We start from the raw sequence: 22,008 nt of genomic DNA, 5'->3' as shown, positions 1-22,008 counted from the left end.
CCCGCCTGCCCCCGCTGTGGTTAAAGGTGACCTGATCCAACCACATCCCACGGCCGTGCCTCTCCAGACTCTCCTTCCTCGTAGGTTTCTCTGTCTCCCAGTGCGAGTGTGGTGCCCAGACCTGAGCTTTGCTGCAGCATGGCCCGGCCAGCCTGGAGCAGGAGACTGAGTCACCTTCGTCTCTTCACTCATCCTGCCAACCCATGTAGACCTAGTGCCTGCCCTGAGCCGAGTCCTTTGTACCCAGGGTTCCAGGGACACAAACCTCTGGGGACAGAGGCCACAGTACGGGTGACATGCTGACAGCCACCAGGGATCCAAACTGCCTCAGAAATTAGAATGGGAAGAAGTTAAAAAAAAAAAAAAAAAAAAAAAGCCAGGTTAGGCCCTGGACATCACCTCACTTCAGCAGAACCCTTGAGTGGAGATAGAAGAGACCATTATGTACCTAGCTCTGAAATCCAGAACCTTCTAGGGCTGTTCCAGGACATTGTTTTTTTTGTTCTTGGTTTTTTTTGAATTTTATTTTATTTATTTTTTATACAGCAGGTTCTTATTAGTTATCTATTTTATACATATTAGTGTATATATGTCAATCCCAATCTCCCAATTCATCCCCACTCCCCCCACCCCCTGCCACTTTCCCCCCTTGGTGTCCATACGTTTGTTCTCTACATCTGTGTCTCTATTTCTGCCCTGCAAACTGGTTCATCTGTGCCATTTTTCTAGATTCCACATATATGCATTAATATACGATATTTGTTTTTCTCTTTCTGACTTGCTTCACTCTGTATGACAGTCTCTAGATCCATCCATGTCTCTACAAATGACCCAGTTTCGTTCCCTTTTTATGGCTGAGTAATATACCATTGTATATATGTACCACATCTTTATCCATTCGTCTGTTGTTAGGCATTTAGGTTGCTTCCAAGACCTGGCTATTGTAAGTAGTGCTGCAGTGAACATTGGGGTGCATGTGTCTTTTTTTTTTTTTACATCTCTATTGGAGTATAATTGCTTTACAGTGTTGTGTTAGTTTTTGCTGTATAACAAAGTGAATCAGCAATATGCATACATATATCCCCATATCCCCTCCCTCTTGTGTCTCCCTCCCGCCCTCCTTATCCCATCCCTCTAGGTGGTTGCAAAGCACCGAGCTAATCTCCCTGTGCCATGCAGCTGCCTCCCACTAGCTATCTATTTTACATTTGATAGTGTATATATGTCAGTGCTACTCTCTTACTTCTTCCCAGCTTACCCTTCCCCCTTCCATGTCCTCAAGTCCATTCTCTACGTCTGTGTCTTTATTCCTGTCCTGCCCCTGGGTTCATCAGAACAATTTTTTTTTTTTAGATTCCATATATATGTGTTAGCATACGGTATTTGTTTTTCTCTTTCTGACTTAACTTCACTCTGTATGACAGACTCTAGGTCCATCCACCTCACTACAAATAACTCAATTTCGTTTCTTTTTATGGCTGAGTAATATTCCATTGTATATATGTGCAACATCTTCTTAATCCATTCATCTGTCGATGGACACTTAGGTTGCTTCCATGTCCTGGCTATTGTAAATAGTGCTGCAGTGAACATTGGGGTGCATGTGTCTTTTTGAATTATGGTTTTCTCTGGGTATATGCCCAGTAGTGGGATTGCTGGGTCATATGGTAATTCTGTTTTTAGTTTTTTAAGGAACCTCCATACTGTTCTCCATAGTGGCTGTATCAATTTACATTCCCACTAACAGTGCAAGAGGGTTCCCTTTTCTCCACACCCTCTCCAGCATTTGTTGTTCATAGATTTTCTGATGATGGCCATTCTAACCGGTGTGAGGTGATGCTTCCTTGTAGTTTTGATTTGCATTTCTTTAATAATTTAAAATATTTTCTTGGCCGCACCGCACAGCATGTGGGATCTTAGTTCCTCGACCAGGGATCGAACCCACACCCCCTGCATTGGAAACACAGAGTCTTAACCACTGGACTGCCAGGGAAGTCCCCATCTCAAGTTTTTTTTTTTTTTAATTAATTAATTAATTAATTAATTTATGGCTGTGTTGGGTCTTCGTTTCTGTGCGAGGGCTTTCTCCAGTTGCGGCGAGCGGGGGCCACTCTTCATCGCGGTGCTCGGGCCTCTCACTATCGCGGCCTCTCCTGTTGCGGAGCACAGGCTCCAGGCGCGCAGGCTCAGTAGTTGTGGCTCACGGGCCCAGTTGCTCCGCGGCATGTGGGATCTTCCCAGACCAGGGCTCGAACCCGTGTCCCCTGCATTGGCAGGCGGATTCTCAACCACTGCGCCACCAGGGAAGCCCCCCATCTCAAGTTTTAGAATGCAGCTTTACCATCCTTTAAGTTGTCACGCCTTTTCTCATTTTATTTTTATCTTCGAGATTCTCTGCCTCTTTTTTTAAAATAAATGTATTTATTTATTTATTTATATTTGGCTGCGTTGGGTCTTCGTTGCTGTGTGCGGTCTTTCTTCAGTTGTGTCGAGCGGGGGCTACTCTTCACTGCGGTGCGCGGGCTTCTCATTTCGGCGGCTTCTCGTTGCAGATCATGGGCTTGAGGCACACAGGCTTCAGTAGTTGTGGCACGTGGGCTGTAGCCTGCAGGCTCAGTAGTTGCGGCACGTGGGCTCAGTAGTTGTGGCTTGCGGGCTCTAGAGCGCAGGCTCAGTAGTTGTGGCGCACAGGCTTAGTTGCTCCGCAGCATGTGGGATCTTCCCGGACCAGGGCTCGAACCCGTGTCCCCTGCGTTGGCAGGCGAATTCTTAACCACTGTGCCACCAGGGAAGCTCCTCTGCCTCTTTTTAAACCTCTACTATCTTCTTCCTTTTTCTCCTGTCAGCCTCTCTCCCTCAACATCTTTCTCTTTTCTGCTGCTCAGGCCCCCCCACCCACAACATGGTCTCAGCACGGTGGATACTGTCTGGTCTGCAAGTCCAGACACCAGGATGGTGAGTGTCTTGACCAGAGGAGGAGATGCTGGCTCTACAGCCCCACAGTGTCTAATTGTGCTGATTTTTTCAAAACACTTTTCCTCATGGTTAACATCAGAGTGTGCTGTTCTTATCATACTAATAGTTCTGCTCTCCTGAGTAAACCTGAAGCTCCATTTCCCAGAATTTCCTCTGTGCCCTTCTCTCTGCTCTCATTCAGGCCCATGTCAGTACAGGAAGGAGGGCTTTGAACGTGGGAATGCTGGATCTGAAAACACATGTTAAGACAAAGCTGAGGGAAGAACTGAGTCATGGGAGCAAAGCCCAGGCTTCTTTCTCCCCGTTCTTCCCCTAGCATCTCTTTGCCTGGGCTTCCTTCTCTGCCACGGAACCTTCCCCAGTGTCATCACGGGCTGGAAGAGAACCCATAAAGGTCAAGACATCAAGTCAGCTTAAATGTTAGATGCTCTACTTCTCTTCCTCACATGCAGCCAAGTGGGGAAAAAAGATGGGGAGCCATCTTCTTACAACCCAGGACTTTATAAACTGGAAGAGACTTAGAATTCATCGCATTCAGCTCCTTCATATTAAAAGTGAGGAGGCTGTGATTTCTCTACGGTCAGCCGAGACGGTAGACCTAGAACGCAGGTCACTGGGCTTCCAGCCCAGCACTTCAGTCTGTCACTCAGATGCCATCCCAAAGAGACGCTAGGCCTTTTTCTCCCCTTACTTGAGAGCTGTCAGACCTGCTTACCAGAGGGTGTCTAGGGTAAGCCCCGTGAGCTGGGTTTGCTGCTGGAAGGAAGCAGCTTCTTCCTCCCTCTACAGCCTAGGCCTCGAGAGCTGGTTCCAGCCCTTGTTCCCTTAGCCCTGGGGCTCAAGGCAGGACCATGGAAGTAGCTTGAGTAGCATTCTTCTTGCCAGGCCCTTGTGACATTAGAGCTAGAGCAAGTGAATGAGACTGGGACGGGAGGAAGTGTGTCCTCTGAGCTGGAGTGGCAAGCCATTTCTGGTCTGGTGCCTCCCTCTGAAGGGAGAGTTGGATTCAGCTGCTGAGTGTCACCAGGAGTGACTGCTCCCACGGAAGCAGGGCGATGAGGAGGGTGAAGTTGGTTAGGAAGTGCTCATGGGGGAGATCCTTCTTCTACCCTGTTGGTTTCTCTGCTGTTACAGCATCAGGAGTAGGTATCCGAGCTGCAAGGACTCTGGGGGTTACAGCGTAGGCAGAAGGGCGGCAAGCTCGATGGTCAGAAACAGGGTGGAGGTGATGCCCTTCCTCCTACAGCCTCTTCTTGTCCTCCTCTTGGGGCAGGACCCCTCACCCACACAGCTCATGAGAGACTGACTTGTGGCCAGGAGGGTGCGGGCTGTCACCCTGAGTATTGCAGCTGTCCTCTGCACACTCAGGTCTCAGGGAGACCTGAGTGTCTGGAGGCAAGGCCGACTGACATTTTGATGTTCCCTTTCATGCCCCATGCTCTTTGCCAGCCGAGAAATGGGTGGAAGCCTCTAGGAGACTGGCCAAGTGGTACCTGGGGCCTGTCCCTTCTGCCACCCACCTGAGGCTTACATGTGTCCCTGATCTGGCCCCAAGTATACTGAGGCAAAAGTTCTGTCCTTTACCCACAGCTGGCAGTTAGAGCTGTGGAAACTGAAGAGCATGACAGTTTATCATTTTCCTTTTTCCTCATGCCCATTTTTCTTTCTCTTTCTTTTGGCTCCACCGTGCGGCATGTGGGATCTTAGTTCCCCGACCAGGGATCAAACCCGTGCCCCCTGCAGTGGAAGAGTGGAATCCTAACCACTGGACTGCCAGGGAGTTCCCGTTTTTCTTTTCCTCACTTGGCTGCATATGAGGAACAGAATGTTACCTGGCCAGTCAGTCAGAGGCTGCCAGACATACTCATATGGCTCCAGAGGCCCGAGCATGTTGGGGAAGCAGGTGGGTTGGTCTGCATGTGTTGATCGCTTTCTTTTTTTTAATTTGGTTGTGCTGGGTCTTAGTTGCGGCAGGTGGGCTCCTTATTTGCAGCTCGTGGGCTCCTTAGTTGCAGCAGGCGGGCTCCTTAGTTGCAGCTCGAGGGCGCCTTGGTTGCTGCTTGAGGGCTCTTTAGTTGCGTCTCACCGGCTCCTTAGTTGTGGCTCGCTGGCTCCTTAGTTGCGGCACATGGGCTCCTTAGTTGTGGCATGTGAACACTTAGTTGCGGCATGCATGTGGGATCTAGTTTCCTGACCAGGGATCGAACCCGGGCCCCTTGCATTGGGAGCACGGAGTCTTAACCACTGTGCCACCAGCGAGGTCCCGATCGCTTTCTCAGGAGGTGCTGAATTGGACTTGGCCAGAAGCGTGGCCATGGGTGAGTGTGGAAGGCCTTGCTTCGCTTTTGTGAGCCCTGTTGGAGACCTCCAAGGGGCCACTATTCTGGAGGTCAACATAAGCCCCTGCCCCGCTGTCAGTGGGTTGGCTTGAGGACCACCTTCCCGTGTTTGTCCTGTTTGACTTCCCACTGCAGGTCCCTCAGTGTGTGAGGGTTAGGCTGGGTGCCATTGCACAGCCCGGTTCTCATGTCAGGACAGCTCGAGTCACATTGCCTTAGGGGACCCACCTGGCCCAGCTGCTCACAGTTCTTCAAAGATGGGGGAGAGCTGGGGCCTGCCAGAGAGGGTGGGCTGGCCCTCAGACTAATGAGCCCATCAGCATTCCTCACACTGCTGCCTGTACAAGGTAATTGGAGAGGCGAGCGCCTGGGGGAGGAGGAGGGGCAGATCAATCCGGCTCACTTTGGCGATCATGGCAACAAGCAGCAGGGGTTGCCAGCTGGTGTGAGCCTGTGTCTCTCTGGAGGTGGAGATGCTTAAGCCCACAGTGCGTGTCTCGTGAGAGGCCCATCTGAGGCTGCACTGGACTGGTTTGGAGCTGCAGGAGGCCTTGGTTTGACTGGGTATGGATATGAAGTGGGGATGCCTCCGATCCATCTGTGTTCAGGTTCCTGACTTGTGAGTCCAGCTTCGCCACTTTTTATTCTGTCATTTGCAGAGGAGTTGCCTCTCTTCTGGCTTGACTGGACCAAGGGCCAGGGGCCGAATCCATGTCCCAGCCCTGTTTGGCTGGCCTGGGCCGGCAGCTCTGTCTTGGAGCTGTCCCGCCAACAGGCCAGGCTGAGCTGCAGTGTGTTCCCCAGTGATTTCTCCTTTTCTTGGAGACCATAAAAGCCGCCGTGCAGCACAAGCACAGGTATTCCCATGACCTGTTCCAGCTCTAGGTTTGCTTTGTCCATCAGTGGCCCCATTATGCCTGCGTCTTTCCATTTCTCAAATGAGTGACAGGGGCCACAGTGTGTCTGTGGTCTAGATTGGCTGGCCCCTCACAATGGCTCTTTGTGTTCAGGTGGCAGCAGCAAGCCATGGGGCTTTCTTGAACTGAGAGCCCACAGCTACTGTGGCAACTGTCTAGTCCAGTCACCCTGCATGTCAGCCTCAGTATCAGAGCCCTGAGTTACACAGGCCTGCAGGGAAATGTGGACCAGGCTGCCTGCATGGGAGGGCTGTTGCTCCCTGCTCTCCCTCACTGCTCTCAGACAGCACGGGATTTATGGGCCCTAACTGCCCTCCTCCTGGAGGCCAGTCGCTTGCCAGGAATCACTGGGAGCTGGCCCATTGGTGAGGAGGACCCTGTTAGGTGGCTATTTAGAAATCTGGGCTTTCTGTGACTTTCTTCCAGTTCAGCTCAGTAGAAGTTGAGATTTGCCTTCCAAAGGGCAAGTGAGGATAACAACTACAAGTAGCTCCACCCCTTCTTCAGGACTCCAGATGAGTCTTTTCCTTGTTTCCTACCCCACCCCACCCACTGCCTCCCGGTACATCGAAATCAGTGGGGAAGGGCATGGGGGAAGAGTTGGGGGTCAAGGAAGCCTGACTGGGGGTAGCGATACTGTGTTAGTGTGTCTGCTGAGTGGGCGTGCAGCTACCCAAAATGTGGGCTCTCAGACTTCCCTGAGCCCCTTGGAGAGTGTGTTCAGGGGCTCCTCAAGGTGAAGGGCACCATGGGGTAGAACAGTCAGACCTCTCACCAGACAGGAAGGAGGGTGATAGTACCCCTGGCATCCCAGCCGAACCACCTGGAGCAGGTTCAGCAAAAGTCCTAGCCACCCACCCTTTGGAGAGTGTCAAGAGCCCGTGCCAGAGTGCTCCCATGAGATGCAGGGACTCGGAGAAGTGCTGCATCTGCCCTCCTTCGGCAGAGTAAGTCAAGGGCCCGGGCATCTGAGCCCCACATCCTGGAAGCAGCTGCAGGAGAGGGCACCCATCAGGTGCCATGCATGGGTTGTTTACTGGCTGAGCCTCTGTCTACTGAGTGCCTCCTGTATGCCCGGCACCAGGCACTGGTGAACAGCTAAGCATGGTCTAATGGGAAGAATAAACTTGAAATTATTCGAATAGCTGCTTAGCACTGGGGGCTAAGAGAGGGAGTGTGAGCAAGTGTCCTTTAACCTGAGAACCTGAGGATTCAGCCAGGTGAAGACAATTTGTGCAGGCTGAGGCCCTGAGACAGACGGCTGTTCGGTGTGTGGCTGAGATGAGGCAGCCGTGGGTGCGCGTAGCAGAGCAGGCTTTGTGCTGAGGAAAGAATACACTAAAACGAGGTTGGCACAGGGTACTGCCAGGAGCCCCTGTGTGGCTTAGAGAGGTCATGCAGACATGAGAAGCACCCCTGAGAAGGGTCCTGATCCCTGCTGGGCTCCTGGGATCCCCCTGCTATCCCAGCAGATGGAGAAATCTAGTTGCCTTGAATTGTTTCCTTTTCTCCTCATGGCTGAGAGGCTGAGGCTGAGGCTGATGCAGAGGATGCAGTGATTATTTTGGCCACTTTTTCAGGTGGAAGGGAGGGCGGACCCTGTTTTTAAGGACTAGGAAGTGGCCCGGTATGGGCATCCAGTGATGGGAGCTTAAGTCCGGCTCAAGATATGGTGGAAGGTTTGGGTCGTTCTCATTAAATCGCCCTGAGTTATGGTGGTCCTGGGGTAGGTTGGGTGGTCTTGACGGGGACCACCTCCTTGAACCAGGCTTTGAGTCCAGGGCACCTTTGAAGTTTGCTCCTCGGGGAAGGGGTGGATCCTTCACCTCCTAGCACATTCCTTGTCACTCAGAGGGCAGCCTCTGCTCAGTGGCCTGAGTCAGCACTGGGTGGGAAGGGGAGGCCCGGAATGCTCTGCGTGGGAGGAGCCGGGCAGTTCCTCTCTCTAGGGGGAGAGTGCAGGGCTACTGGACAGGTCTGAGTGCTGTGTAAGTGACGTCATCGGGATGTTCAGGGCAATGTTGAGTGTGCTCGCTCTAATGCTTGTCCTTGGCTTCTAGCCCTGGCCCAGCGTGTCCAACCTGGCCAAGGACTTCATTGACCGCCTGCTGACGGTGGACCCCGGCGCCCGTATGACGGCACTGCAGGCCCTGAGGCATCCGTGGGTGGTGAGCATGGCAGCCTCTTCGTCTATGAAGAATCTGCACCGCTCCATCTCCCAGAACCTCCTCAAACGCGCCTCCTCGCGCTGCCAGAGCACCAAATCTGCCCAGTCCACGCGTTCCAGCCGCTCTACACGATCCAACAAGTCTCGCCGAGTGCGGGAGCGAGAGCTGCGGGAGCTCAACCTGCGCTACCAGCAGCAGTACAATGGCTGAGCTGCCAGGCTGGGGTGCAGACATGGCATGGCCCCAGCCTGGCCACACATCGCTGTGCCATCTGGGCCCACCGCCCTCTCTAGAGATAGGTCTCTATGGTCAGTGGTAGGTGAATGGCCCCAGCCCCTTCTCTGTGCCTTCAGCAGTCCCCATCTTCACCCTGGGCCTGAGTCTGGTGCGACAGAGTGGAGGGAGCCCTGGGGCGTACGAGCCCCCTGAACGGGGAGCCTGGTCTGGCACTAATGCTCCTTTTGCTGGACAACTGCTCTGGTACATATTGGGGGAAGGGCAGGACCTGGCCTTCAGTCTCCTCACCTCTTGGCTCTTCCCTAGACCAAATGAGCATGCAGTGCCAGGTAGAGGGTGTCCTGTGGTCCCAGGACTCTTCGGGACAGTTAGTTCTGGAATCCCCCCTTTCCTCTACCAAGCCTTCCTGTCTGCCCTCCCCCCGCCCCACATTCCATGGCGCCCTGATCCTCATGACTATGCTCCAGTGCGAGGCCCGGGTAGGCCCACAGTTTGTGCCTTGGCTGGACTCTCAGCCCCTGGCTAAGTCTAAACAGCCTCCCACCTCCCAGCCAAGATCTGTCTTCCTTCATGGTGCCCCCAGGGACCCCTCCTGGCCCCAGGACTTGCCAGGATCTCTGGTGGTAGGACCATGGAATGGTCCTTGGCCCTCTGGACTGTGTGGCCACGTTGGTAGCAGGCTTGCTCCAGGCTTCAGCCTCTCTCTGACTATGAGAGTTCCTGCCCACCAGCCTGCTGCACTCAGTGCCTTCTTTATAGAGCCTACTATCACCTCCCTCTCCCCCTTGGATGCCCATTCTATTCCCCAGGTGCCTCCTTCCCAACTGTGCGGGGTTAAAAGGAGCCCCACTGCTGCTACCTGGGGGATGGGGGCACCTGGGCCAAAGCAAAGGGCAGGGGCTTCCGAGGGAGAGCCCCATCAGGATTCCAGTGTCAGCCTTGGTTCCACCCTTGGTGTTGCCTCTCCCTTCAGGTGCTGCTGTTCCCTCCTCTGCAGCTGCATGAAGGAGCCATCTAGCGTCTGGCATGAGTATGGGCGGCCTAGGAATGAGCACCATGCTCTCCCTTTATCCTCCAAGAGGAAGTCGAAAGGAAGGAGCTGCTGCATTGAGGGAGGGTCCCTGGGGTGCTCAACTCTATCCCCTTCTGCTGAGCTTCTGCGCAGCTCCCTGGAACTTAGCCATACTGTGTGACCTGCCTCTGAACCCTGAGTGCCTGGGGCACTGACCTTCTCACGGTGGCCTTGCTCAGTCCAGCATGTCCCTGCTTCTTTTCACAGCATTACCCTTCCATTCTGGGCCCCACTGAATCTCTGTCTGGAGGGAGCCCCTGCGAGAGGCGGGTGGAATTGGGTGGCTGCTTTCCCAGAGGTCTGAGCCAGACCATCCCGCTGTCAGTCATGGTGCCTCCCCACCACCACAGACGGGGCTGGAACCCAAGCCCTGTCCCTCCACAGCTGCTTTCAGTGGGTGGGAAGGAGCCAGGGCCCAGCTTTAGCCTTAGCTGGACTGCAGGTCCCCTGCCAGCAGGGAGGGTTTGGCTCTCAGTTCCTCCCAGTGGGTTCCCTTGGGCTAGGCCCTCCTCTTTTTGCATGTGCCACCTGCAGTGGGAAACCAAGCCAAAAGAGACCACTCTGGGCCAAGTCATCCGTGCCTTGTACACCCCCTCCTTCTGTTTCCAGTTCCCCTAGCACAAGGCAGTGGAAAGCCCAAGCCCCATGGCCTCAGAATTCCCCCTACTTCCCCAAGTGCCTCTGGGGATTTATTTCCTCTTTTGGCCAGGATGGGCCTGGTCCTGAAGGTAGGACGGAGGGAGTTTGGAGACTTGGGCCTTTATGCCATGGACTGTGGATGGAGAATGTGCAGTTATTTATTTTGTGTACTCAGTTTGTAAATGTATCCTTCGTACTCAATAAACAGGCTGCCTTCCCCAGGGAAAGCTGCCCATTCATTCCGACAGCCCAGTCTCTTGCTGTGGACAAGAGGTTGTCCAGGAGGCGGTGGGGAGGTGGGGAGAGCCCAGCCTGGTCACGGCTAGTCTAGGAGGATCCTGACTCCTCAACACCTGCCGTGCCAGAAGACAAAGTCCGCTTGGGGAGTGGGGCCCCCAAGAGCCTCTCCTTTTCCCTGAACCAGGAAGACAGACAGGCATACACAAGAGGACAGAGCCTGGGGTCTTTATTGGACTGAGATGGGAAGAGGGCCTGTGGTGGGCTCCGTTGTAGGCTATGATTGATCCAGGTACTGAACTTGCTAACCCGAGTGTACGTGGCAGGCGCGCGCACGTTGCAGTCATTGGTGCCCCAGGAGACAATACCAGTGAGCACCCACGTGTCCCCCTTCTGGCAGACAAGCGGGCCTCCAGAGTCACCCTGACAGAAGGAGAGGGGAGAAGTCAGTGTGGGGGGGTGGGAGTGCCACAGGACAGTGCAGAGGACAGGACAGGGGGCCAGTGCCCACCTGGCACGAGGAGGCCCCGAGGCCCCTGCACACATCATAGAGTTGGTGACGCGTGAGCCCCAGTATTGCTGGCACCGACTCATGGTGACCAGGGGCAGAACCACCTGCTGCAGGCGTGCGGGAGTCACACTGCCTGTGGGCCGGGAGTGGGTGGTTAGGTCCCAGATGACTTGTCCCCACCCTGCCCTCCCACCCAGAGCTTTGGCCCGAGTTCCTACCCACACCGCTGAGGCGGCTGCAGCCAGCGGTGACATGTGAGGCCTTCAAGCAGCACCTCATTTGAGGAAGGCAGGCAAACTGGTGAGATGCGTGTTGTGTACTGGGCTGGGGAGGCGAGCTTTAGTAGCATCAGATCGTTGTTCATGGTGGTGGGGTTCCAGAAAGGGTGCGTGATGGCCTGCGGAGCCAGGAAGGGGCCATGCAGGATGGGGGTGGGCACAGGCCCCCAGGGTGATGGGTGCTGAGGGGACTAGGCCAGGGCATGCTCGGAATTCCTCACCCCCAGAGCCCACACACCTACACTGCCCACTCTTCCTTCCCCATCTGCAGCCCAGGCGCTGACCCGCGAGATGGACAGAACCTGCAAAGGCTCAGTGCTGGATGATAGGTCGTACTCGCCCAGGATGACAAAGTGGCAGCCAGGGCTGCAGTGAGAGTGGGGTTGGGCAGCCACAGGGAGGGCAGAGTGACAAGAGAGGGGCCTCCAGGGCAAGGAGGTGGGGAGGTGGGGGCTGGGGGTGTGCAGGTAGAAGGGAAGCACTCACACAACATTGCAGTGGGCAGCAGTGACCACCCAGGACTGGCTGATGAGGGAACCACCGCAGAAGTGGAAGCCGTTGCTGTCCTAGGGTCAGGGGTCAGAAGTGGGGGTGGGCCCAGGCTACACCCAGGCATGAAACACCTGAAACCCTGCCCCACCCCCAGGGTGCATGTACCTGCAAGGACACCTGCCAGGGCCACGAGCCCAGCACTGCATTCTCCCCATTGACAATCCTCTGGCGGAAGCTCAGCACCGGTCTGATGGCAGGAACGCCGCAACCTGACCATTGGGCTGGTGAGGACCTGCCTCCCACATCCCAGCACACCTCTCCTCTCCTCCTCCTGGGTGCCCCCAGGCTGTGCCCCCCAGAGGGGTCCAAATCAAGAGGGCTCATCACTACCCCTTCTCACCCTGAGCACCTCTGGGCCTCTATAGCTATCTCAGTTGCCTCCATCCAACCAGCCCCCAAGTTCTGTCGATTCTCCCCCATCTCTCTCCAACCTACTCCCCACCATTCCCCAACTCCACCCCACCCCCGATCCCAGGCCATTTTTCTCCCTGTCCCCAGGAATATTCCTGTCTCCTTCCTAGCCTCTTCACTCCCTCCAGACCTCAACGGTCCATACCCCACATGCAGCCAGAAGGCTCTTCCTAAACTACACGTTCAACCTTTGCTTCTCAGCTTCCTAAACCCTCCCCGGCTCTTGGGCCCAGCCCAAGCTCCTGTCCCATTTGTGAGACTGGCCCCTGACCCCCTCTTGCATCCTCCCAGCCTTGCCACATCCTTTTTCCTTTGCCCACTCTGTCCACCTGCTTCCCTTCTAGCCAGCCTGGCCCCTTCCCTGAGCCCCTGAGCAGGAAGCCTGGGCTGGTGCTGGGAGCTGGGTTGCCCTAAGGCTGTTCAGTCAGGGCTGGGCCAGGCCCACTCACCCCAGGAGGAGCCAAGGAGGACCAGGGTAAGGAGCAGGCTGAGCAGCAACATTGTGGCAGGCATGAGGTTGAGAACTGGGCCTGGCTTTATGGTTCTCTTCATCCTTGAGCCAAAGTCCCAGGACTGAGGCCAGGCAGCTGTGGAGGTTCAGCTCCCTGCCATGCTCTAGTCAGGAGGAGGGTCTCTTTAGGTCAAGGTCCTCCACCCAGGCCTTGACTTACCAGACAGTGCCCAGGTGTGAGGCTCTCACCTCCTTCACCCCCCAAAGCCTGGCCCCGGACTGGATCCCTGAACCACCTCACATCCCAAATGTTGAGCACCAGGTACCAAGGACTCGTGGTTAGACTTATGGTAACCACCTGGTGGCTCGGATCAGGGAAGTCTCCCAGGGCTATCAGGAGCACCAGACTCAGAGAAGCCTGCTCAGCACCCAGGGGTGTTCCTTACTGGTAGAGGGAATGTCCACCTGCACCAGCTCTGCTGTGGAAGGGCCAGGGCCAGGACGGGGGTGCTGGCGGGTTGCAAATCCTAACATATCACCTCAGTGATTCCTCATCAACTTGGAATGGGTGTCACGGTTTGCTCAGGAAGATGCTGACTCTCCTGCCACATGGTGTGTTTGGACCCAAACCTTCATCTGTCTGGCTCCAAAGCCCACACTGTTCGTGGTGAGATGATACACCTAGGAGGGGCCTTGTGCACAGGAGGGCAAGGTATGAGCCCTTGGTGACTGGCCGACCCTGGATGGAGATCAGGGGTGGAAGGATGACAGCCATCAAATCTCAGCCTCCAGGCCTTGGGGCTCCCATGGACAAGCCCCTGGTATCTACAGTCCATTCACTGTAGAGCCCCAAGCTGAGCCTGAACCGAGGGAGAGAAGACACCCCTATGTGCAAAGCTGCAACAGGTAAGTTGGCTTGCCTCCTTCTAGGGGTGTGAGGGCTTTGGCTGATTCAAGAACACATCAGTCAAAAAAATAAGATGAGTTAATTGCTGACTAGAGGGAAGGATAGATAGATTCGTGGTAAAGCAAATATAACAAAATACTAATTGTAAAGTCTGCAGTGGGTATATAGGTGTTCAACTTTTTTCCAGATTTTATGTTTTAAAATTTTCATAATAAAATACTGAGGGAAAAGGCATAATCAGGGACCCAGGGATGTCCAGCCTGGAGTAGACCCTCCCCAGGGGTTGGGCAGATTCTAACAGTTCCAAAGCTCCAGGGGAGCTCAGCCATTCTCTCCCAAGGCAGGATGCTCCCACTAGCACCCTGCACCTGGGCTGACACTCAGTGGGTGCTCAGCAAAAGTCTGCTGGATAAATGTGTCATGTCATCTCTCCCCACATGAGCCCTGTGACCCCTGGCACCCAGAAAACTTGGAGTCAATCCCCTTAGTCACAGCCCAACACGTGCAAACAGAAGCTCAGCATCATGTTAGCACCTCAGGTATGCCTGGTCATCAGAAGGGTTTCACAGATAAAGGCGTTGTAGGGGTGAGGTGTGCGCTTGTGAGAACTTGCCCTTGGAATCAGGGAGCAGCTCCTATACCAGCATTTTAGCCATCAGTGGGGATGGGGGGGTCTGACTGAGAGCTGTGGGCTGTGTCCTTGGCCACTGATGAGCCAGGTAAAGGCTCTATGTGGGGGCAGTACATAGGGCCTTTCGGGTTGTACAATAGCCCTCAGTGGACTAGAGGGCAAGAGCAAGGCATGGGAGTGGTAGGGGGAGCCTCTGCAGTGTGGAGAGTCAGGAGGGGGGCTTTCCACTTTGAGCCTGTGATACTTGCCAGGGCTGGGGTTCTGGAGGGGTAGATGCCTAAGGTGATGGATGAAGTGCACCCCTTAGGCTAGGCACTGAAGCCATGGGAGGGAGTGGCCCCTGCAGGGATACCTTAGCCACAGAGCCCTGCTGGCTGCTTGTCCCCCTCCACCCAAGAAGGACACAGCCATCTGTCTAGGTGTTTGTGTTTTCTGGGTTTATTCCTCCTTGTTCCAAACTCTAAGCCTCAGCCTACTTCACTCCACATCCATGTCCTGCACAGTTTCCTCCAGCAGCTCCAGGGTCAGTGGCATCACTGTCTCTGACAGGACAGCTGTGGTCCCAGGGGCAAAGCGGTACTGTCTGGACCTGGGAAGGAGAAAGGATGACCTCTCAAACTGGCCCATCAAGTGGCCCGTCCTCTCTTTGCAGCCCCCTATCTCCCTTGCTACCACCCCATCCTCCCCTGTGATTCCCCCATCTCACATGCTCCTACCTCTCTATAGGTTCTGTGGGAGAGCTCAGTGTTCGCAGCAGCTTGGCGCTGGTCCCAGTGATCACACATGCATCCACACTGCCCCCAGAGCCCAGGTCACCCAGGATCCCTGCAGTGATGGCTTCCACCAGCAGCTCCTGCGCTGCCTCCAGCTGTAAAGGTGTGTGTGTGTGTGTGTGTGAGTCCTGATGGACCTTTCTAGTATCACCCTCAGGCTACAGCCTGGAGACTGTTAATCTTGAAGGCTGGACTATTTACCATTTGCTCACACCCAAACTCCTCTCTCTTCCCTACACCCCCATCTCCACCCCAGGCTCCTCTACCCTGGTTTCAGTATCCCTCTCTCCAGAGACCCCAATGTTCCCACTGCCCCCATCTTCACAAACTTCTCTGAGTCACACTTGTGGCTCTGCTTCCAGTGGCCTGTTCACCCACCCCCAATCCCTGGCTCACTGCCTTTTTCTTTCTGGGCCTTAAGCACCTATAAAGTGACATATGCCTTCTGCTTCCATCCACCCTAAACAAAATCCAGACTCCAGACCCCAGCTGCTGTTCCCTTCTCCCTCAACACCAAATGGCCCTCTCTGAGTTTTGACTTCTGGGACAGTCCAAGCTTTGGCAATGTTGGAATAGCACTTCACCCTCACTCCACTGGCCCCTCAGTCTCCACTCAGTCGTCACCTCCGAGAAGTCTTTCCCGACCTCTAGAGTAGGCCAGAATACCTCTGCGTTTCCCCAGCTCCCGGGTGCACTTCCCACCAATGCACGCGTAGTGGGGGGCGGGGCGGGGCGGCGGGCGGGGCGGGGGAGATGTCGCTCACCGTCATGTTCGGCTGGAACCGGTCCTCCAGCACTGCCAGGGCCGCATCCTGGCCGGAGCCTGCAGGCAGGAAGGGCAGCTGAGGTCAGCCGCGGCCTCCCAGTCGCGGGATAAACGTTGAGGTCGCACGGGCAGGGTTCTCGGGAAGAGGGCGGAAGCGCTCACCCAGGGCCGTGAAGGGCAGACGGCTGTAGGAGCCGTGGGGGTGCACGCTGTAGAGCTGCGGTCCGGTGAAGTCTACACCGCCCACAATCAGCGAGGCGCCCACGAAGCCCCGGTACCTTTTCGCGGAGTGGGTGCGGTCAGTCGAACGCACAGGAATCTAGGTCCCGCCCCTCCGCGATACCGCCCCTGCACCCGAGCCCCGCCCCTTCCTGTGGTCCGGCGCCCCGTGACCGACAGCGTTCCTTCCTGCCACTCTCTTCGCTCCTCTTAGGCCAGCCTCTTCCGGTCTCTCGGACCTCACAGCCCCGCCCTTTCTCCTGTCAAGCCTCCTCTCAGCCCCGCCCTCCCCGCAACTGCCCCTCCCCAGGATCATTTTAGCCCCGCCCCAGCACCGGAAGAGCGTCTGGCGCAACGCGCGGGTGACGGTGGCCACGCGGGGCTCGCGGCCTGTGGACAGCGCGTGTAGCTCCATGTTGGACGCCGCCATCCGCGTGGTCATCTCAGCGTCCACGGCTACTCCAGCCCCACAGCAGCTGAAGGCGAAGGGAGGTTTTGTGTGGGCGGGACTACGATGTGCTGGGACCCGGGATGGGAACGAGGGGGCGGTTCTTGAGGGGGGAACTGGGCGGGGGAATGCTCACTAGATTTTAGGGGCGATGAAGTGGATCTTTTCGCAGCTCTGGTACGCCACGATCGAATCGTTAGTGGCCCGCGTATCCGCGCCCAGGATGACCCCGTCCTGGAGGTGGGGGGGGAGCCATTGGCTCAGTACCCACCTCCCATTCCCGGCCGCTCCTCTGAGTGTTACAATCCCAACTCCCTACTCACTCGGAACACAAGGCCTGCGATGGTGGTTCCGGTCTTGCGTGCATGAGGGACACGGAGCCCCGGGAGGGAGCGTTCCAAGGCTGCGTTTCTGGAAACGGAGGGGAGAAACCCAGGTTTCAGTTCTTCTGGGAACTGAACTGAAACATCCCCTAACTCCGTCCCGGTTTCCCTCACCTTTCGGGTAAGCCTGGGAACCCAAGTCGTTCCACACACGTACCTTCCCCCACCCTCGCCCCCAGGAATTTTAAAGACCCTGGGGCTCCCACTCCCGGAAGCCCCCACTGAGGGCGTAGGCAGCTGGGGAACCAACCATTCCCCCACTCACCTCTCGCAGTTTTCGAAGGAGAAGCCCTTTTGGGGTTCTAGCGCTGTCTTCTGCATCTCCAGGTGGGCAGGGGGTCAGAGGAGTGGGATCAACACGGAGGGAGGAAGGCCGAAGCCTAGACCTCTCTCTGGCTGCACTACTGAGCTTCCTCCTTTTGCTTTCACCTTCCCTCAGAGCATGCCGGCCCCTTTTTTCTGCATCTTCTCTTTCACTTTCACCTTCAGCTCTGGTCCTAGGCAGCTTGGGAAGGGGGAGATGCCCCTTGCCTGGCTCTCCATGCTGCTCCTGGGCCCTCTGTCTGAACAGAGGGACAAATCCCTCCTCTCTGGCCACTGTCCAGCCTGAGCCCCGAGCTCTGCCTACCCTGACCCCAACTCTAACCTCAGGTCCCAAAGCCCTGAGGCTGTCACATTGACCAGGTCTCTGTTCTCATTGTTGATGGCCTTCCAACAGCATCAGTCATGTCTGCCATTTGTCCTTCTCCCAACTCCTGCCTCTCTTTTGCTGCCTTTGCCTTCTTCCTAAAACCTCAAACACCGAGGCTCAGTCCTCGGCCAAGGTGATGCTGAAACTTCTGTCTTCCATGTCTCGGATGCTGTCTTCCCTCTCTCAAGAGGGGCACCGTAGCTGTCCATCTGGTGGCTCATAGGCATGCTGGGCTCTACCCATGGCTAAGCCTTATTTCACATCCCAAATGACCCTTTATCCACTTCTTTCTCCTAATTACTGCTTGTTTTAGCTAGCATCCTCTCTCCCCTGGACACTGCACTGGCCTCCCTGGTTTCCCCACACTTCCTGCCCCTCACTCTCCACCCCAGGCTACACTCTGCCCTGCAGAGAGGGGGCTCTTTTCTAGATTGGAGATCTGGTCACACTCTTCCCCTGGTTAAACCCTGTATCAGCTGCATGCTGTTCTTAGGTTGAAACCAGTCTTTACAGTTACCCTTCTCATTCCATCTCATCTCAGCACAGGCACCACCTCCTCTGGGAAGCCTTCCCTGACCCACAAGAATCACCACCTTGTTCCTCCCTAAACTTTTCTCTCAGATCACTTAGCTCCATTAATTAAATCTTCAGTAGTGAAATGACCTATTTAGTGCCTGTCACTCTCCTAGATGCTAAACTCTTGTGCTTCTGTCACCCACCTAGCACTCAAAAGTCTCTGTCTAGAGGCGGGGTCTCACCTGCCCTTTTGGGAGCTAGGAGGGGCAGCTTAGATCGTCCCCATCCTGCACCCTAGGCTCCACGTACCCCCATTCTACAGCTGTGTGTGCAGCTCCCTCCAGTCCCCAGGCCCAGAGCAGGGGCAGGCACGGAGAGGCTGCTTAAATAGCTCAACCAGGAGAGTGGGAAGCTGTACATCTCAAGGTGCCCAATTCAATCCCAGGCTCTAACAAAGCTCTTCTTGCCCTATGCTCCACAAAGCACCAGGCCTGCAGATGAATGAATCCTGGTGTGAGGACCCTAGCGCCTTTCCCTGAACCCATAACACACGTCAGGGCTTACAGCAGCAAAGGAAGGTCTTTATTCAGGGGGCATGGGCCTTGGGCTGGCAGTTGGGGGTACGGCGGTGCTATTTCGGTAGGTACCCAGCAGGATGGCATTGATATGCTCCAGTGTCTGGTTGCTGAAGACCATATTGAGGTGCTGTATCCCAGGCAGAGGCAGCAGGTGCACAGGCTGCTGTTGGCGGCCCTGCCAGTGGGCACAGAGCTCGGTGCTGCGCGTGGCCACGGTGTCATCCCCGTCCTCATAGAGCACACCCACAGGGTCCGTGTAGGGGAAGCCATGGTCAAAGATGTAGGTGCTGGGTGTGGGCAGGCCCACGCCATACAGACAGTATACTTCCACTCCAGGTGCTGGGAGCCCTGCCAGCAGGTCACGTGACTGTAACCACATGTACCAGCCTTCCTCAAAGTGCAGGTCTGTAAAGAAGCGCTGCAAGTCACGGCTTGTGTAGTTGAAGGTGGGGGTGGAAATGAACACGTGGTCCTCGGGCCATGCCTGGCTGGAAGGAAACATCCAGGGGGACGCTGTTGTCATGCGCTGCTCTTCTTTCAGCTTGATGCTGGACATGATTGGGATGCCCTGGTTGTCACCTGTGGACACAGAGCAAGGTGGGGCAGGGAGCCAGTCCTGGCTACCCCCGGCCCACAACTTGCCCCCCAGCCCAAGCTCAGCTGGATGCTCAACCTTGTCTTGCCCACGCCAAACATCGACTCCAAGTCATGGACTAGAACCGGCCTGGCATTCAGGAGGAGCTCTGTGTGTACTTGTTAAGTGAGAAGCCCTAGTGGCACCTCTGTGAGGCAGAGCTGTAGAGCTTCAACAGGAGGGCAGGGAGGGGTTTCCTGCGTGTGTGAACAGTGGGGGATGGTGCTGGCAGTTCTCTCTCAGGCAAGTGTCTGTTGGCCCCTGTGGCCTGTGCTGCACAGGGCTCAGAGCTGTGTTCTGGGAAGAATGAAATGAGACCAATCTGTTTGACACTCATTGATATAGTCTGGGGAGTGTTTCCTTCACTTAAGCTCCTAGGCGTAAGGCCATGTCTGGCTGTGCTCAGAATACAGTGGGTGCTCCGCAGGTGGTAGCTATGCCACTCCTTGGGGAAGGGCAGGAGGGGCTCCCGGGGTCTGGCCCTGGCTTAGGGCAGATCCCTGGGCAAAGGGGCTCCTGGGAGCAGAAGGCAGCCGAAAGCTGAGTGGGTAGGACCTGAGGCCACAAGGAACAGACCTCAGCAATGAGTCAGATTGCTGGGGTTAACTTCCTCTTTGTTTACTTCCCCTTTGTCATCGCTGAGACACTGTCAGGAGACACTCTAATGGTCCAGGCCAGGCTCACTGCTCTCAGAGGGCCAATGAAAGGGGCTGTGCCCCAGAGGTGGTAGACAACACCCCCAGCCTGGCATTGCGAGAAGAAACAGGAGTGAGGGAAGGCCCACAGTCAGCTTCATTCCACCCCCCACCCCTCCCCATGGGACACAAGTGATCAGAGGCCCTCTCACCTGAGGCCAAGATTATCATGGGCTTGATGGAGCCACCCCAGGGAGCCCCAAGAGAGATGAAACCATCGATGAAGCGGTCCTTCCAGGCCTGGGGCTGGCGCAGTAAGAAATAGAGCAAGTGCAGGCAGCCGAGGCTGTGCCCAATGAGGAAGACAGGCCTTCTGTAGGTAGCGTGCATTTCCTCCACTAGCCCAGCAAGCTTCAGGTAGTACTCCTCCTGCTGGCCTGCAGGGGGGTGGATGGGTCAGCACAGCTGGGATTAGGGGCCACCTGCCCTGCCTCAAGCCCCCTATGCACAGAGATACTCACTGGGCTCCAGCCGCCAGTCGTAGGGGGCGGCCCGCACCGTCTCATCCCGCACATACCCATTGTTGACCAAGTTCTGAACCAGTGTGTGCATGTAACCTGTGGGTGAGGCAGCGGCACTGGGGGTTCTGGCCGTGGCTCCTGCAAGCCCACCAAGCCTAGAGCCCCACACTTTCCTGCAACACACACACCTGCCAACTTGCTGTTGTCCAGATACTCAACAGAGTAGGTCTTGCCAAAGCCGGGAACACGGATCTGTACACCGGGAGCATTGGATACTCGCCCAGAGCTGCGGTTGTAGACAACCCTGGGGGCAGTGGGACAGTCAGCGAAGCGGCAACCAAGGAGCAGGGTGGGGGGCTAGGCCAGAGGGGATGGCACGAACCTGGTGTTATCGATCCAGCAGTCTACCCCAACGGGTAGGAACATATTGAGATCCAGCCAGATGGTGAAAAAGTCATCTGTCTTGCGGTAGCACATCCAGTTCACCACATTTGGTTTATCCAGCTTGGCTTCCAGCTGATTCCCCAGGCAGCCAGGCACTGCGGGCACCAGCCTTCACTCTGGATCCCTCCCATTTCCCTGCAGTGGACCCCACCCCGGTCTCACCTCCCCGACACTGCAGTGACCAGCCCCGCCCCTTCATCTCCCACACCCTCCACCCCCAGGGACGAAGGACAAGATCCTCTCTTTCTGATCACATCCCCCACCCCGTCCCCCCAAAGCCCAGGCTCCCCTCAGTCAGGGAGGGTACAGGGGCCAAGGCCACTGACCCCTGCCCCCACCAAGCAAACATCTAGCGTGGCTCTCCATCACTGCCAAAGTCCAAGGGGAGAACAAATAGTACGAGGGAGTGGGGCCGGGCCTAGGAGCAGGGGCAGGACCTGATGAGCCTCTCCTGCTCTCCTGGGCTGGGCACCTTGTCCTTGCCGGCTTGGGGGCTGAGGAAGGAGTGGTGGGGCTTGGACCAGGGTCCGGTGACTACAGCTGACCACAGCTTGTAATGCCCCGGCCAAGCCCTCAGGCACACCTACCCTCTACTCCACCCACCTCGGGGAGACAACTCCAAGACACAAGAACAGTGTGGTGCGAGAAGGGGTTGATTTCTCTGCAGGACAAGCCTTTGGCCCCTCCAGACACTGAGGCAGGGATCAGGGCTAATGCAAGGGCAGAAGGGCCTGGGCAGGCTCTGCTACCAGGGGCTGGGGCCCAGGTTCCCCAAGGTCTGCCCTGGTGTATCAGGGGCCTGGTGGGGGCTTACCGAGGATGACGGGCCGTGTGTGGTTACTGAGCTCAGCCTTGGGCGTGGTGTGCGGGGGGAAGAGCACATTGAAGAGCCAGAAGGGGGCGGCGGGGGGGAGCAGCAGCCCCAGCAGCAGCAGGACCCACTGCCGCGGGGAGCCGGGCGGCCCCATTCCAGCCCTCGTGCCTAGTGCCCAGTGAAGCAGTCCTGGGCTGGCCTTATCTGGAGTGGGGGTGGGAGGGGCCCCAGGGTCAGTGGGAGGGACAGCCTGGCCAATG

General features: G+C 56.1%; 4 protein-coding genes across 9 annotated transcripts in view; 1 reads left to right on the top strand and 3 right to left on the bottom strand.

Moving 5' to 3' along the window:
* The window catches only part of PSKH1 (protein serine kinase H1), a 29,900-nt gene extending 19,307 nt beyond the window's left edge, over positions 1–10,593 (top strand). The window contains exons 3-4 of one of the 2 annotated variants that reach the window (XM_057534765.1): positions 4,684–4,879; positions 8,293–8,486. In XM_057534765.1, coding sequence (XP_057390748.1) covers positions 4,684–4,879; positions 8,293–8,333 — 237 coding nt within the window. In that variant the 3' untranslated portion in view covers positions 8,334–8,486. Of the gene's footprint in view, positions 1–4,683; positions 4,880–8,292 lie in introns of both variants that reach the window. The other variant, XM_057534764.1, reaches the window with a different exon arrangement.
* An 82-nt stretch (positions 10,594–10,675) lies between these two features.
* CTRL (chymotrypsin like) lies at positions 10,676–12,278 on the bottom strand. The gene is made up of 5 exons (XM_057534524.1): positions 12,032–12,278; positions 11,861–11,940; positions 11,315–11,493; positions 10,791–11,008; positions 10,676–10,701 (listed from the first exon to the last, which is right to left on the bottom strand). The coding sequence occupies exons 1-5, from the start codon at positions 12,141–12,143 to the stop codon at positions 10,676–10,678; spliced, it is 615 nt and encodes a 204-aa protein (XP_057390507.1). The 5' UTR covers positions 12,144–12,278.
* On the bottom strand, positions 12,034–18,677 carry PSMB10 (proteasome 20S subunit beta 10). Of its 5 annotated transcripts, none has more exons than XR_009006042.1 (9): positions 17,181–18,677; positions 16,856–16,943; positions 16,669–16,766; positions 16,420–16,560; positions 16,028–16,143; positions 15,864–15,922; positions 14,803–14,915; positions 12,787–12,952; positions 12,034–12,135 (listed from the first exon to the last, which is right to left on the bottom strand). XR_009006042.1 is itself a non-coding variant. In XM_057533818.1 (9 exons), exons 1-8 carry the CDS (start codon positions 17,234–17,236, stop codon positions 14,804–14,806), a joined length of 822 nt encoding a protein of 273 aa, XP_057389801.1. In that variant the 5' UTR covers positions 17,237–18,545; the 3' UTR covers positions 12,384–12,952; position 14,803. The 5 variants fall into 5 exon arrangements, 4 of the variants coding, with proteins under 4 accessions (XP_057389802.1, XP_057389801.1, XP_057389800.1 ...); XM_057533818.1 differs by lacking the exon at positions 12,034–12,135 and adding an exon at positions 15,043–15,194 and having other exon boundaries at positions 12,384–12,952; positions 17,181–18,545; XM_057533819.1 differs by lacking the exon at positions 12,034–12,135 and having other exon boundaries at positions 12,351–12,952.
* Positions 18,678–18,682: 5 nt separating this feature from the next.
* Positions 18,683–21,907, bottom strand: LCAT (lecithin-cholesterol acyltransferase). The gene is made up of 6 exons (XM_007198151.3): positions 21,749–21,907; positions 20,873–21,029; positions 20,679–20,794; positions 20,491–20,586; positions 20,182–20,406; positions 18,683–19,279 (listed from the first exon to the last, which is right to left on the bottom strand). The coding sequence occupies exons 1-6, from the start codon at positions 21,900–21,902 to the stop codon at positions 18,705–18,707; spliced, it is 1,323 nt and encodes a 440-aa protein (XP_007198213.1). The 5' UTR covers positions 21,903–21,907; the 3' UTR covers positions 18,683–18,704.
* Positions 21,908–22,008: the final 101 nt, after the last annotated feature.

The sequence above is a fragment of the Balaenoptera acutorostrata genome, chromosome 19, assembly GCF_949987535.1.
Source record: "Balaenoptera acutorostrata chromosome 19, mBalAcu1.1, whole genome shotgun sequence".
Classification (NCBI taxonomy): domain Eukaryota; kingdom Metazoa; phylum Chordata; class Mammalia; order Artiodactyla; family Balaenopteridae; genus Balaenoptera; species Balaenoptera acutorostrata.
This window is presented reverse-complemented; position numbering and strand designations above follow the sequence as displayed.

Bases quoted from the DNA above. Each gene is read 5' to 3' on its own strand.
- CTRL (XM_057534524.1), bottom strand. From the start codon at position 12,143: ATGGTCAGGTTGCGGCGTTCCTGCCATCAGACCGGTGCTGAGCTTCCG. The intron at 11,494-11,860 runs GTGAGTGCTTCC...CTGGCTCCGCAG, and splicing joins GCTGCCCACTGCAATGTTGT to GCCATCACGCACCCTTTCTG. The intron at 10,702-10,790 runs GTATGCCTGTCT...CTGGCACGGCAG, and splicing joins CCCAGGCTCTGTCCTCTTGT to GTGTTGAGGAGTCAGGATCC.
- PSMB10 (XM_057533818.1), bottom strand. From the start codon at position 17,236: ATGCAGAAGACAGCGCTAGAACCCCAAAAGGGCTTCTCCTTCGAAAAC. The intron at 16,944-17,180 runs GTGAGTGGGGGA...CTCCGTTTCCAG, and splicing joins TCCTTCGAAAACTGCGAGAG to AAACGCAGCCTTGGAACGCT. The intron at 16,767-16,855 runs GTGAGTAGGGAG...CCCCACCTCCAG, and splicing joins TCGCAGGCCTTGTGTTCCGA to GACGGGGTCATCCTGGGCGC.
- LCAT (XM_007198151.3), bottom strand. From the start codon at position 21,902: ATGGGGCCGCCCGGCTCCCCGCGGCAGTGGGTCCTGCTGCTGCTGGGG. The intron at 20,795-20,872 runs GTTCGTGCCATC...CACTGCCCCCAG, and splicing joins TGCTGGATCGATAACACCAG to GGTTGTCTACAACCGCAGCT. The intron at 20,587-20,678 runs GTGTGTGTGTTG...CCTCACCCACAG, and splicing joins GGACAACAGCAAGTTGGCAG to GTTACATGCACACACTGGTT.